At 45.2% G+C, this 14,907-nt stretch overlaps 1 protein-coding gene across 10 annotated transcripts in view; it reads right to left on the minus strand.

The window, feature by feature from the left end:
* GET1 (guided entry of tail-anchored proteins factor 1) overlaps positions 1-14,907 on the minus strand; it is a 43,015-nt gene that overhangs the window by 21,731 nt on the left and 6,377 nt on the right. For 2 of the 10 annotated variants that reach the window (XR_744821.3, XM_010338258.3), the window contains exon 1: positions 1,552-1,721. The exons of 2 other annotated variants lie outside the window; for them this stretch is intronic. Coding sequence is in view for 2 of the 8 variants with exons in the window: in XM_010338258.3 (XP_010336560.1) it covers positions 1,552-1,653 (102 nt within the window). In the remaining 6 variants the exon portion in view is untranslated. 6 more of the 10 variants (XM_074389261.1, XM_074389263.1, XM_074389262.1 and 3 more) reach the window with 6 other exon arrangements.

Genomic DNA, 14,907 nt, shown 5'->3' on the forward strand with positions numbered 1-14,907 from the left:
GTTCGACACCAGCCTGGGCAACATAGTGAGATTCCCCCACCATATCTACTAAAAATACAAAATTTAGGCATGGTGGCAGGCGCGTGTAATCAAAGCTACTTGGGAGGCTGAGGCTGGAAAATCGCTTGAACCTGGAAGGCAGAGGCTGCAGTGATCTAAGATCAGGCCACTGTACTCTAGCATGGGCAACAGAGTGAGACTCTGTCTCAAAAAAAAAAAGAAAGAAAAAGAAAAAGTTCCAGGAGAGGGGTCGGGCACAGTGGTTCACATCTATAATCCCAGCATTTTGGGAGGCAAAGGTGGGCAGATGACTTGACTCAGGAGTTTGAGACCAGCCTGGCCAACACTACAAGACTTCATTTCTATTAAAAATACAAAAAATAGACAGGCATGGTAGTGCATGCCTATGGTCCCAGCTACTTGAGAGGCTGGGGTGGGAGGATCACTTGAACCTGGGAGGCAGAGGTTGCAATGAGCCGAGATTGTACCACTGCACAGAGCCACACAGTCTTAAAAAAATAATAATAATAAAGTTCTGGGATAATACTTACACAAAAATGTGAATGTACTTAATGCCACTGAACTGTACACCTAAAAATGATAAAGATAAGTTTCATAGTATGTGCATTTTAGTTAAAAATAAGAAGAAACATGAGCATGGGCCAGCTTGTCAAAAGTCTTTTATGCAATGCTAAGGACCTGGAACATCATGTTAAAGACTGGATAGCATGAGGAAAGATTCTGAAGGAGGCTCAGAGGGTAAAAGAGAATTCCCTATATCTCAGAACAGTGCAGACAGTAAGACAATGGGGACAGTACGAATAGTTTTGCACAAAACAAGCACTCAGTGAATACTGGTGGAATAAAACATACTCCACTACTACCGATTTACCTTAGGAGAGAAAAGCAAGAACTGGGTTCCAAGACAATGCTCCTCATTCCTGCTGTGGGCTACACAGGGTGCTCATTCCCAGGGAATGAGCTGGTTGTTCCCTCGGATATTGAAAGCATCACGCTGTACTGAGATTCACTCTGCACCTGTCTCCCAGCCTACCCAACCCAAGAATGTGGCCTTCTGGACGCGAGGATCCATCTCTCCGCGACCTGGAACAGCTGACATCGCCCGCCAGGCTTCTGGGAAATCCTGGCCGGGGGCTGCTCGAATGCCTCTGGGGACCGGGGTTAACGGAAACGAGTGAGGCTGGCAGCGGGGCACTGGGCACTCCCAGTGTGAGATTCGCCGCCGCCACCCAGCCAAAAGATTCCTGCCACGTGTAAGCGTGGCCCAGGGTTGCCGGGTGTTTCTCCTGCCAACCCCCTAGAACCCAGACAATCTGAAGATTAGGAATTAATAAATAGATTGGGGGTAAAGTTTCACCCCTTTTAGACGCTAGCAACTATCTCAAAAAAGCTTACAGACCAACCGAGACGCTGCTACGGGCTGAATCTGGCCTTCTGTCTCGCATCTGAGAACCCTGTACCCACGCCAGACCCGTCGGAGGACTGCGGCGGCGTCCCCACCGGCCCTTGGGAGGCCTAGCAACCACTTACGAAGGATGAGAAGGACGGGAGGAGGATCCTAAGAACATTGCACCCAAACACAAAACTGAGCACCAACAACCACGCCCAGTGGTCCGCCGCAGCTGAGCTCATCCCGAACGCTCCTGGCTGCGCCGGGTCCGCTACGGCAGCTCCATGGGGACCACGCCAGCGGCGGCGCCCGCGCCTGCGCAGTGAAGCCCGGCGCCGCAGCTCGGGCCGACGCGCCTGCGCATTCCGCCGCCCTCGCGGGAGGCGTTTTCCTCCCGCTCCCGCTGGAGCAGTTACCGCGTTCCAGGCTCCCCCGGGGCCTTCGGGGCTTCCAGAGCCGTCTCGCTCCCGCGCCCCCGACCGCCCCGCCTACTCAACCAGTTTTTGCGAGTCCGTGATTCTTTCTTTCCTTCTTTTTGAAATGAAAAACTTTCCCAGCCGGGCGCGGTGGCTCAGGCCTGTAATCCCAGCACTTTGGGAGGCCGAGGCGGGTGGATCACAAGGTCGAGAGATCGAGTCCATCCTGGTCAACATGGTGAAACCCCGTCTCTACTAAAAATACTAAAAATTAGCTGGGCGTGGTGGCGCGTGCCTGTAATCCCAGCTACTCAGGAGGCTGAGGCAGGAGAATTGCCTGAACCCAGGAGGCGGAGATTGCGGTGAGCGGAGATCGCTCCATTGCACTCCAGCTTGGGCAACAAGAGCGAAACTCCGTGTCAAAAAAAAAACAAAAACAAAAACAAAAACAAAAAACTTTCCCATAGTAGCAAACTCTGGTTTCAAGTGCTGACGGCCCCCTGCCTTTGTCATAATTAGTACTTCCTTTAAATTAACTTTTAATTCTAGGTAAGTTTATGATAAACTCTTCCTTAAATAGAAAACTACCGTAATTTTAGTAGCAGGTAACTGAAAATGAAATACGTGTTCTAAGCAGTGATACAGAAAATGCCTTAGGCGTTTTCGTTCCAGAACTAAACACTGTAGTAAATCTAACCAATTTACATAACTGCATACCTCAAAAATAAGTTTATTAGCATGCACTGTTGACAATCATGAGTAATAATAAAGTAACCTGAATCTAGCTGAAGATCAAGTTTTGCAGCAAAGGAATCCCAACTCAAATGTATGCATGGTGGATAAAGCAAGATGTTTAGCTGTCTCTTCTGCCATGACTGGTTTCTGAGGACTACTTCCTAATCAAAATGATGCAAGATTACGGGGTGCGCTGACTCAAGCCTGTAATCCCAGCACTTTGGGAGATCCAAGCAGGTAGATTACGGGCCCAGGAGTTTAACAAAGTGAGACCGCATCTCCACAATAAAATATAAAAATTAGCCGGGCACTGTGGCATGTGACTGTGGCCCCGCTACTATGAAGGCTGAGATGAAAGGATCGCCTGAGCCGGGGAAGTCAAGGTTGCAGTAATCACACCACTGTGCTCCAGCCTAGACGACGAAGTACAACTCTGGCTCATTATTATGAATCAGTGAAAAAAAATTATGCGGCCGGACTTGGCGGCTCACGCCTGTAATCCTAGCACTTTAGGAAGCTAAGATGGGTGGATCACCTTAGGTCAAGGCTTCGAGACCAGCCTGACCAACATGGCAAAACTCTGTCTCTACTAAAAACACGAACATCAGCCGGGCGTGGAGCAGGTGCCTGTAATCCCAGCTACTCAGGAGGCTGAGGCAGGAAAATCACTTGAACTTGGGAGGCAGAGGTTGCAGTGAGCCGAGATCGCGCCACTGCACTCCAGCCTGGGCGACAGAGAGAGACTCCATCTCAAAAAAAAAAAAAAAAAGAAAGAAAAAAGAAAAGAAAAAAGAAAAAAAAAAAAAGAACTACCCAAGACTAGGTAATTTATAATGGAAGGAGGTTTAATTGACTCACAGTTCCACATGGCCCAGAAACCTTAGAAAATTTACAATGAGCCGGGCGCAGTGGCTCACACCTGTAATCCCAGCACTTTGGGAGGCCAAGGCGGGTGGATCCCGAAGTCAAGAGATCGAGACCATCCTGGTCAACATGGTGAAACCCCGTCTCTACTAAAAATACTAAAAATCAGCTGGGCATGGTGGCACGCGCCTGTAATCCCAGCTACTCAGGAGGCTGAGGCAGGAGAATTGCCTGAACCCAGGAGGCGGAAGTTGCAGTGAGCCGAGATCGCGCCATTGCACTCCAGCCTGGGTAACAAGAGCGAAACTCCGTCTCAAAAAAAAAAAAAAAAAAAAAAAAAAGAAAGAAAGAAAAAAGAAAAAAACAAAGAAAAAAAGAAAATTTACAATGATGACAGAAGGCCAAGGAAAAGTAAACCTCTTCTTCACAAGGCGGCGAGGCGGGGGCAGTTAACGTCACCATCACAAGAGATCTCACAAGATCTGTCTCAGATCTCGTGGGAACTCACTCACACTATCATGAGAACAGCATGAAAGAAATCGCCCTCACGATCCAATCACCTCCTGCCAGGTCTGTCCCGCAATACGTGGGGATTACAATTCAAGATGGCATTTGAGTGGGTACACAGAGCCTAACCATATCAGTATGTGTGTGTAGACGGGGGTCTCATGATGCCCAGGCTGGTTTCAAACTCCTGAGCTCAAGCAGTCCTGCTGCCTCAGCCCCACGAGTAGCAGGGATTACAGGTACACACGATCACACCTGGCTAATTTATTTTTATTTTTATTTTTTGTAGAACTGGATTCTCACTATGTCACCCAGGCCAGTCTCCAACTCCTGGCCTCAAGCAATCCTCCTGCCTCAGCCTCCCAAAGTGATGAGACTGCAGGTACATGCCACCATGCCTGGCCAGAAGGTATTCTTTATATACACGTTTTTAGGGTAAAACATGTGCACCTGGTCTCTCAGACATTCTTGTCAAAACGAGTGACATGAGGAGTTATCTATGCTACAGGAAGTGGTTAAAGACCTTACTGCGGAACACCTCTGTAGGTGGGGGTTCAAGCACAGGTCACTGTGGCAGTTTCACTTCAAGGTGGCATCACTCTTGCCATGCAACAGGCTGTTTCCCTAGAGGCATCAAAGACAAAATAGTCCTGTGGCTAGGTGAACCAAACAACCAAACCTCAATGAATTTTACTAGCAATAGTTCTAACATTCCAAGGACTAGATTTAAAGGTGGTTCAATAAAGCACAAATCATTGGTTACATGAACTGGAAAAAAAAAAATCAGTAGAAGAACGTCTACTTACAACATAGGGAAGATTAAAAATAAAATTTGGGATCAATAGGCAAGTTCTAGACCATTGTTCCACATGCTCATATATTTAGGGGTCATGCAAGCCAATCAGATAGCAGCAAATTCAGGCAATAGGAGGAAAACCATTTGGAGAAACATATATTTGGGGAAAATAGTGCTAGAATTATTATATAAAATAAAAAGAGTCCAAGAAATAAATTGAATTATACATGTAGAAGTGTTCCTTGAAAGAACAAGAATCTAAATCTTTAAACAAAGTAAAAAATTTTTTAAAGCCCCCACCCCGCCCAACAAAATAAAAAATATATATTTTTAATTATTTTAGAATAAAGATGAGGTTTGACCATGTTGATCAGGCTGGTCTTGAACTCCCGACCTCAGGTGATCCGCCCGCCTTGGCCCCCAAAGTGCTTGGATTACAGGCGTGAGCCACCATGCCTGGCCACAAAGTAAAATTTTTTTTAAAAATGAAGTGTAAAAACAAGTATTTATGCAACATTTTAAAATGCAAATGTTAAATTATCCTAAAGGGCAGAACTATTTATATTGCTACATGGTTGTGTGCAACATTCTGGGAAGCTGGGGTGGGAGGATCGCTTGAGCCCAGGAGCTCAAGGCTGCAGTGAGTTGTGATTGCACCACTGCACTCCATCCTGGGTGACAGAGCAAGACTCTGTCTCAAAACGGAAAGAAAGAAAAGTTACAAAAACTAAAAATGGTGTCAAGAACATTCAATGTTAGCAGAGCTGGTGGCTCATGCCTATAATCCCAGCACTTTTGGGAGGCTAAGGTGAGAGGATCGCTTGAGGCTAGGAGTTCAAGGCCAACCAACCCAGGCAACATAGCGAGACCTTGTCTCTAAAAATAAAAATAAAATAAAAAATAAAATCCAAACCCTTAATTTAGATTAACCTAGTTCATTTTACTTCATTTGCTCTTTCATGTTCTTTCTCTCACTATGTGAGGCAGAATACTGTGCACCAGTGTCAGTCCCTGAGAGAGAAACATCACACACCGATTACCAATGCCAAGGGAGGACTCTAGCACCTCATTAATTTCTGCTAAGATTCCTGCATTTGCTAGGAGATTTTGCACAAACCCAGCTGCCCGAGTATTAAGTCCAGTGAGACAGCACACTTGCACAAGTCAGGCAAAGCAACTTTACTACCCCCACATAGGCTGCAGAACCCAACAGAAGCCTAGGATCCAAGGTGAACTGGTCCCCAAGCCTCAAGAAAGGTGCTCAGGACAGCGGGAGCCTCATCTGCACGAGCTCCACTTCACACTGCAGCCAAGGGACTCAGAAAGCACTCCGCCACTTCACTCTGGGTTTTATACTGTAACCAGGACTTGACTTACTGATCACAAGTGCTGCAGGACATCTGTTCTAGGAGGAACAAGGACAGAGCCGGGGTTGTTCCTCTTTATCTCAGGATGTTGCAATCTTGGTACATTCTGCCTGGAAAGAAAGAGCTAAAAGAGCTGGGTTCACCAAGCTTCTCTGAGGACTTGTTCTCTGTCTCTCTCTCTCTCTCTCTCTCTCTCACTGAGAATGTGCTCTCACATTTTTTTTTTTTTCTTTGGAGTTAAGGGCTTGCTCTGTTACTCAGGCTGGCATGCAGTTGTGCAGTCTCGGCTCACTGCAACCCCTGCTGCCCAGGTTCAAGCAATTCTCCTGCCTCAGCCTCCAAGTAGCTGGGATTACAGGTGTGCACCGCCATGCCTGGATAATTTTTGTATTTTTAATAGAGACAAGGTTACACCATGTTGGCCAGGCTGGCCTCGAACTCCTGACCTCAGGTGATCCAACCACCTCTGCCTCCCAAAGTGCTGGGATTACAGGCATGAGTCACTGCACCTGGCCTCTTACATAATTTATCAACTTCTGTAATGTTAACATTAATACAAGACTTTAATCTGCTATTGATGTTCCAATTTTGTCAACTAACTGCCTAATATCCTTTATAGCATTTTTCTCCTCCAGTATAAGATTCAGGGTTGGCCGGGCACGGTGGCTCACGCCTGTAATCCCAGCACTTTGGGAGGCCAAGGCAGGCAGATCAAGAGGTCAAGAGTTTGAGACCAGCGTGGCCAACATGGTGAAACCCGTGTCTACTAAAAAACCAAAAATTTGCTGGGCATCATGGCACATGCCTGTAATCCAAGCTACTTGAGAGGCTGAGGCAAGAGAATTGCTTGAACCAGGGCCCAGGAGACGGAGGTTGCAGTGAGCCAAGATCACATCACTGCACTCCAGCCTGGGCTACAGAGTGAGACTCCATCTCAAAAAAAAACAAAACTTTTTTTTTTTAATTAGTGGACATGGTGGCAGACACTTGTAGTCCCAGCTACTCTGAAGGCTGAATGAAATGGGAGGATTACTTGGGCCCAGGAGATGGAGCCTGCAGTGAGTGATGATTGTGTCACTGAACCTGGGAGGTGGAGGTTGCAGTGAGCCTGGGCAACAGAGACCCCACCTCAAAAAAAAAAAAAAAAAAAAAAAGGAAGGACATTCTGACAACATGGATGAATGCTGGCAATATTATGCTAAGTGAAATAAACCAGTCACAAAAAAACAAGATGTTGTACAATTCCACTTGTATGAGGTATCTAAAGTAGTTAAACTGAGAAACAGAAAGTAGAATAGTGGTTACTGGGAACTGGGGGGTGTTGACCTGGAAGTTGTTTAATAGGTACAGAGTTTTGAAGATCGGTTGCACCATAATATGAATGTACTTAACACTCATTAGCAATTAAAAATCATTAAGATGGTAAATGTTATCATATGTGTTTTTACAAGAATTACATTTTTCTTTAAAAAAGATAGTTTTTTATTTAAAGCCTTTTAGGTATCAGATAACTTCAGTCATTGCAGGTTAAAATACGCTGATAGGCCGGGTGCAGTGGCTCACGCCTGTAATCCCAGCACTTTGGGAGGCCGAGGCGGGTGGATCACGAGGTCAAGAGATCGAGACCATCCTGGTCAACATGGTGAAACCCCATCTCTACTAAAAATACAAAAATTAGCTGGGCATGGTGGCACCTGCCTGTAATCCCAGCTACTCAGGAGGCTGAGGCAGGAGAATTGCCTGAACCCAAGAGGCGGAGGTTGCAGTGAGCCGAGATCGCGCCATTGCACTCCAGCCTGGGTAACAAGCGTGAAACTCTTTGTCTCAAAAAAAAAAAAAAAAAAAAAAAAGATGATAAACCAAATATCCCAGACCTTGTTCTCCTATGGCTTAATGAAACAAACAACTGTGAATAATTATACTGTGAATAATTATAAGCATGCAAAGCATTTTGAAGGGACACGTAAGTTTATCTTGGTAACTCTCCACATCCTAGCTCCAAATTGGATGATAGTGTTACAGATGCACATTAGTGTTCATAAATAATATAAAATATAGGAAGGATATGCATAAATTAAAATGGGGTATGTGCATTATCTAAGACTTTTTTAAAAAAGTAGGCCAGGTGCAGCAGCTCATGCCTGTAATCCCAGCATTTTGGGAGGCCAAGGTGGGCGGATCACCTGAAGTTGGGAGTTCAAGACCAGCCTGGCCAACATGGTGAAACCCTGTGTCTACTAAAAATACAAAACTTCGCCAGGCATAGTGGTATGTGCCTGTAATCTCAGTACTCAAGAGGCTGAGGCAGGAAAATCGCTTGAACCCAGGAGGCAGAGGGTGCAGTGAGCCAAGATTGCACAACTGTGCCCCAGCCTGGGTGGCAGAGCAAGACTCCATCTGAAAAACAAAACAAAAAAGTACCATGGGATGCTATTAAATATAGAAGGGCCTGATCTAATGTGGAGACTGATCATGCAAGGGTTAATAAGGGATTTCATATGCTTCATTCTTTTCATTTCACTCCCATGGAAAAATACGCTAGACTGATTAATAAGTCTGTGTTCCCAACCTCTGATCTCCTTGCCTCCCCTACAGCCCCATGAGATACACTAAAGAGACAATTCTCCTCTTTTCTTTATGGGTTGGCTCAGAGATGAGAGAGCCCTGTAATGTTCCTGATTAGGTTTCACCAAACATCTTGAAAATATTCAAAATAAACACACAAGTAAAATAGACTAACCGACAAGTCTAAGATGTCTCATTGCATTTAGAGCTATTAATGGAAAGAATAACTTCGCTGGTCCAGGCAACATAACAGGCACATTTTGATAAAGAGGAAGTCCTTTTTAGAGCAAATGTAAATTTATGGTTCTGGGTAGTAAGTTGATCACATGGGATAGTGCCATGGAAAAAGCATTTTGCAGCATGCAAATATGATCAATACAAACAACAGGAAGATAATGCAAAATCGTGTGATAACAAATACGTTGGCTGGGGGAGGGAGCTCATGCCTGTAATCCCAGTGCTATGGGAAGCCAAGGCAGGAAGATCTCTTGAGCCCAAGAGTGTGAAATTACAGTGAGCTATGATCGGACCACAGCATTTCAGGCTGAGTGATAGAGTAAAAACCTGTCTCAAAAAAAGAGAACAAAACAAAAAGAAAAATGTAAAAGTAGCATTTAGATGACATTTTTTTCTGCTTTTAGTTATTATCCTGGCCAATACTCCAAACCACAGATGTAGGGCAACATCCAACCAAACTTAAGGCACCTTCCTCCTGCAGGCTTAGGAATGGAGCGTTCCTCAGACCGTGGAAGACAAACATGGCTATACCGCTGCCTCTGCTTTTATAGCTCATGGAAAGCTTTAACTTCTTTATGTGATTTCAAGAGTCAGGCAGAAGAAGTGCTCCTTAATATAGAGTAGGTTTGGGATTTTTTTTTTTCTGTTCATGTCTTGAATATTAAATGGCTGCCCCTTAGAAGGAGTGATTCTCCTCTGAAGCTGCAAAAGCTGAGCCATATGGAAGAGAAGCAAGGGACCTTTCCTTTCCATATTAGGAAACCAGGCTTCATTTGTGAGCAGGAGAGAATAAAGTGACCAATTTATGGCTGGCTTAGTGTTGTCGTTGCTGGTGGTGTTTTTTTTTTTTTTCCCACCCCACCACAGTGTTCTTTTTAAAATAACAATCAGGGCACAGTGGCTCATGCCTGTAATCCCAGCACTTTGGAAGGACGAGGCGGGCAGGTCACCTGAGGCTAGGAGTTTGAGACCAACCTGACCAACATGGAGAAATCCCCTCTCTACTAAAAATATAAAATTAGCCAGGTGTGACGGTGGGAGCCTGTAATCCCAGCTACCCAGGAGGCTAAGGCAGGAGAATTGCTTGAACCTGTGAGACGGAGGTTGAGGTGAGCTGAGATGGAGCCATTGCACTCCAGCCTGGGAAGCAAGAGCAAAACTCCATGTCAAAAAAAAAAAAAAAAAAATCAGTACTGTGGACTGTGGACTGCTACAGGGATTCATGTAATAACAGAAATTTCAGTCATTGTGTATCTAACAACAATTAATCACACAGTCATGCATCTATAAAGTTTGTAAGCGAGCTAGAAACATATGCTCTATGTCTGTGTTTGTGTTTAGGTGTCTCTAGCCAGCTCATTCATCATAGTGATGATAGACAAGCTGTGTCAAGCCCTGTGTTTTTGCTCTAATTTGTGTTCCTCATCCTTATGCAGCAGCCTGGATATCCAATGGAGTGGTGAGCGCTAAGCATTCACATGTTCTGACCATCACTTCTTTTCATACCTTCTTCCTGGCTTACAGACTTGGGTCGCACCTAGCCCCATTTATCTTCCATCTTCATCATGTGGACAAACCGTCTCAGACCCCAGGCTTCCTGGGAAGCAGTGTGGTCCAGCACAGCAGCATAGGATCTGGAGCTCTTTCCATTCCTTCCCTTCCCTTCTACTCTCTACTGTCAGCTTGGTTTCTGCCCTGCCACTCACTGAAACTGCTTCATCAGGACAATGGGTGACATCCCTGGGTGACATCCCTAGTTGCCAACGCTGCAGGCACTTCACGTTCCCTATTTGATCCATCCACATGCCTGAGGTTTCAGCTCTCACACAAACATTTCTTTTCTTTCAAATGTTTCCTTCCTCCTGTGCTCCAGGCCTGTAGATCCAACTGCCTGCTGGACCCGGATGTTTCCCAAAACTTAGTGCATCAACACAAACCCTCCAGCTTCCTCTCAAACTCTCTGCATCCCTGGCAGGGCAAATGGCCCCTCATCCACACGGCCTGGTGAGTCCTGTGGAGTGCGAGGCCACATCGACTCTTCTCCTTGTCCTTGCTGACACAGCCTACATTTTGTTCAGGCGTCCACTGTGTCCATTCCTGGCCCAACTCCAGGGGTGGGCCTAATTTGGTCAAAAGGGTATCCTAGTGCCCCTGACTGTGACTAAATTCTAAGCAGTAAGAAAGGCCAATCGACTGACACTCAACAAAAGAGACATTTTTTGTCTAGATGCTGTAATCTGGATATGACATCTGGAATTTCAACTTCAGGCAGAGAAAGAAGCCCACTCAGAAAGAGGCACAACAAAAGAAGAAAAAAAAGAAACTGGGGCCAGCTGTGGTGGCTCACGCCTGTAATCCCAGCCCTTTGGGAGGCTGAGGCAGGTGGATCACCTGAGGTCAGGAGTTTGAGACCAGCCTGGCCGACATGGTGAAACCCTGCCTCTTCTGAAAATACAAAAATTAGCCAGGTGTTAGTGGTGGCCGCCTGTAATCCCAACTACTTGGGAGGCTGAGGCAGGAGAATTGCTTGAACCCATGAGGCAGAAGTTTCAGTGAGCCAAGATTGTGCCTCTGCACTCCAGCCTGGGCAACAAGAGTGAAACTTTACCTCAAAGGAAAAAAAAAACAACCTGGGATTGTGATAACTCATTAAGCTGTGGAATCCACGGCCCAGGAGAGCCTATTACGAATCCCCCATCCACCTTCTATTGTTGGAGATGATCTCCTTTCTCGTTGTTGATGCCAATTTGGGTTGCTACTGCTCACAGCCAGAAGTCTCTGTCCTCTGTTTCACATCAGATGCACTGAAGAGTCCTGTCAGTCCTCACCAAAATAAATCCCAGTTCCCCAACACCACCACTGATCACCATCCCTACAGCCAACATCCTAGTCATTCATTGCCTAAATGACTTCAGTATGTCCCCCATCTCCTCTGCCTCAAGACAACCCGACCCAACCTCTCAACCTCTCAGGCTAAACTCCTGTGTTTTATTCCTTCAGGGCACTTACAACTATGTCAAAGTAACCTGTTTACTTATTTATTGTTGTCTTCTCATGCTAGAGCACAAGTCTTATGAGGACAGTCAGCTTGACTCTATTTTGGGGGGGGGGGGACAGGATCTCTGTTGCCCAGGCTGGAGTGCAGTGACACAATCTCAGCTCACTGCAGCCTCCGCCATTCAGGTTCAAGTGATTCTCCAGACTCAGCTGCCAGAGTAGCTGTCATTACAGGCATGCACCTCTCTCTATGTTGCTCAGGCTGGTCTGGACTCTTGGGCTCAAGCAATCCTCCTGCCTTGGCTTCCCAAAGTGCTAGGATTACTGCCACGAGCCACCGCACCCTATCATCTCTTTTTTTCAAACCACTTTATTTAGGTATGATTGACAAATAAAAACTGTACATATTGAATGTAAACATCTAAATGACATTAGAGATAAGTAAATATACACTTGTGAAACCATTACCACCATCAAGGCCATAAACAATACTCATCCCCTCGCAGTTTCACTGCACCTCCTTTATTATGATTGCTGCTATTTTTGTGGCAAAAACTCTTAACACATTAAGATATACTCTCTTAGCAAACTTTTAGTATACAATACTTTTGTAAAGAGATAGGTGTCTCACTATGTTGCCCAGGCTGGTTTTCTCAAAGTCCTGAACTCAAGTAATCCTCTCCCATCAGCCTGTGCCCCCTGAGCATTCATGGTGTCCTTGACAAAAATTAGTTGTTGGCTGGGCATGGTGGCTCACACCTGTAATCCCAGAACTTTGGAAGGCCAAGGTGTGTGGATTACCCGAGGTCAGGAGTTTGAGACAGCTGACCAATGAGACAAATGACCAATATGGTGAAACCCCATCTCTACTAAAAATACAAAAATTAGCCAGGTGTGGTGGTGTGTGCCTGTAGTCCCAGCTACTCAGGAGGCTACTCATTGAGACAAATGACCAATATGGTGAAACCCCATCTCTACTAAAAATACAAAAATTAGCCAGGTGTGGTGGTGTGTGCCTGTAGTCCCAGCTACTCAGGAGGCTACTCATTGAGACAAATGACCAATATGGTGAAACCCCATCTCTACTAAAAATACAAAAATTAGCCAGGTGTGGTGGTGTGTGCCTGTAGTCCCAGCTACTCAGGAGGCTACTCATTGAGACAAATGACCAATATGGTGAAACCCCATCTCTACTAAAAATACAAAAATTAGCCAGGTGTGGTGGTGTGTGCCTGTAGTCCCAGCTACTCAGGAGGCTGAGGCGGGAGAATTGCTTGAACTTGAGAGGCAGAGGTTGCAGTGAGCCAAGATTGGGCCATTGCACTCCAGCCTGGGCAACAGAGTGAGACTCACTCTGAAGAAAAAAAAAAAAAAAAAAAAAAAAAAAAAAAAAAAAAACTTGTCCATGGGAGGCTGAGGCAGGGTGATGGCTTGAGCCTAGGAGTTTGACCAGGATGGGGAACACAGTGAGGCCTTGTTTCCAAAAAAAAATTTAAAAACTAGCCAGACATAGGAATATGCACCTATAGTCCAGCTCCTCAGGAGGCTAACAGAATTGTTTGAGCCCAGAGGCTACAGTGAGCCATGATCACATCACTGCACTCCAGCCAACAGAGCGAGACCCTGTCTCAAAAAAGAGAAAGGAAGGAAGTTATCAGAGGGAAGTTAACAGTTATTGTACCTATGTGTTCACCTAGGTACAATACTTGCTTTTATACAGGATTAATAAAAGATCATGGGGAGATGTGCTTTGCTACAAGAGTTTGTGATAAAGGATTAATTTTCCTAATTACTATGTTGTGCAAGAATCGATATTATTATCTTTTAAAGCAAAATTAGGAATGCTTCTCTTCTCAGGATATTGGGATATCAGGACACTTAAGTCTGGGTCACTTTAGTAAACATTATCAATCTGTTCCTTTAACCGTAACATCTGGAGGCCAGGAATACCTGACTTTCCGGGAATGCAGTCTGGCAGGTCCCAGCCTCATTTTTTGTAGTCCTCAAGACGGAGTCTCTCTGGTTCGAACACCTCTCACGTATTTCTCCCTTCCCTTTACAAGAGGACCCTTAATCATAAAGTTTGCAAAGGGACGAAGATCTGTCTTCTGTAACTCCTTCAGGTTGAATAGGGGTGATGATATTCCTGCCTAATTATTGGGTCTCTTGCATTCAGAGTAGGAGAGGAGCTCAGCCAGAAAACTTTGCTATCATGAGGGTTGTTCATAAGTCCAAGTTCCAACAAAAGGCGGTATCTGGAAGCTTAGTAAGTGTCCACTTTAAGTAAGCTTGTCTTGCATTCCTACATGAAGAATACAACCACAATATATTCCACAATAGCAAAGCAAAATAAGTAAAATCATTCCAAGTAAACTAAACAGAAAGGCTTTCCAAGACTGCCACTTCTTTAAGCATCTCGACAACTTTTTGCATGGAAAATACTTCCACAAACAGCAAGATGCAGAAAATGCTTTCCAAGAGTGCATCAAATCCCAAAGCATGGATGTTTACGCTACAGGAATAAACAAACTTATTTCCCATTGGCAAAAATTTGTTGATTGTAATCATTCCTATTTTGATTAATAAAGATGTGTTTGAGCCTCGTTATAATTATTTAAAATTCATAGTTTGAAACCGCAATACTTTTGTACCAGCCTAGATTCTATTTGCATTTATGAAATTAAATTATCAGGGATATTGTCCTGTAATGTTCTTTTCTTTTTTTTTTTTTTTTGAGACGGAGTTTCGCTCTTGTTACCCAGGCTGGAGTGCAATGGCGTGATCTCAGCTCACCGCAACCTCCGCCTCCTGGGTTCAGGCAATTCTCCTGCCTCAGCCTCCTGAGTAGCTGGGATTACAGGCACGCGCCACCATGCCCAGCTAATTTTTGTATTTTTAGTAGAGACGGGGTTTCACCATGTTGACCAGGATGGTCTCGATCTCTTGACCTCGTGATCCACCCGCCTCGGCCTCCCAAAGTGCTGGGATTACAGGCTTGAGCCACCGCGCCCG

The sequence above is a fragment of the Saimiri boliviensis genome, chromosome 18 (genome assembly GCF_048565385.1).
Source record: "Saimiri boliviensis isolate mSaiBol1 chromosome 18, mSaiBol1.pri, whole genome shotgun sequence".
Taxonomy (NCBI): domain Eukaryota; kingdom Metazoa; phylum Chordata; class Mammalia; order Primates; family Cebidae; genus Saimiri; species Saimiri boliviensis.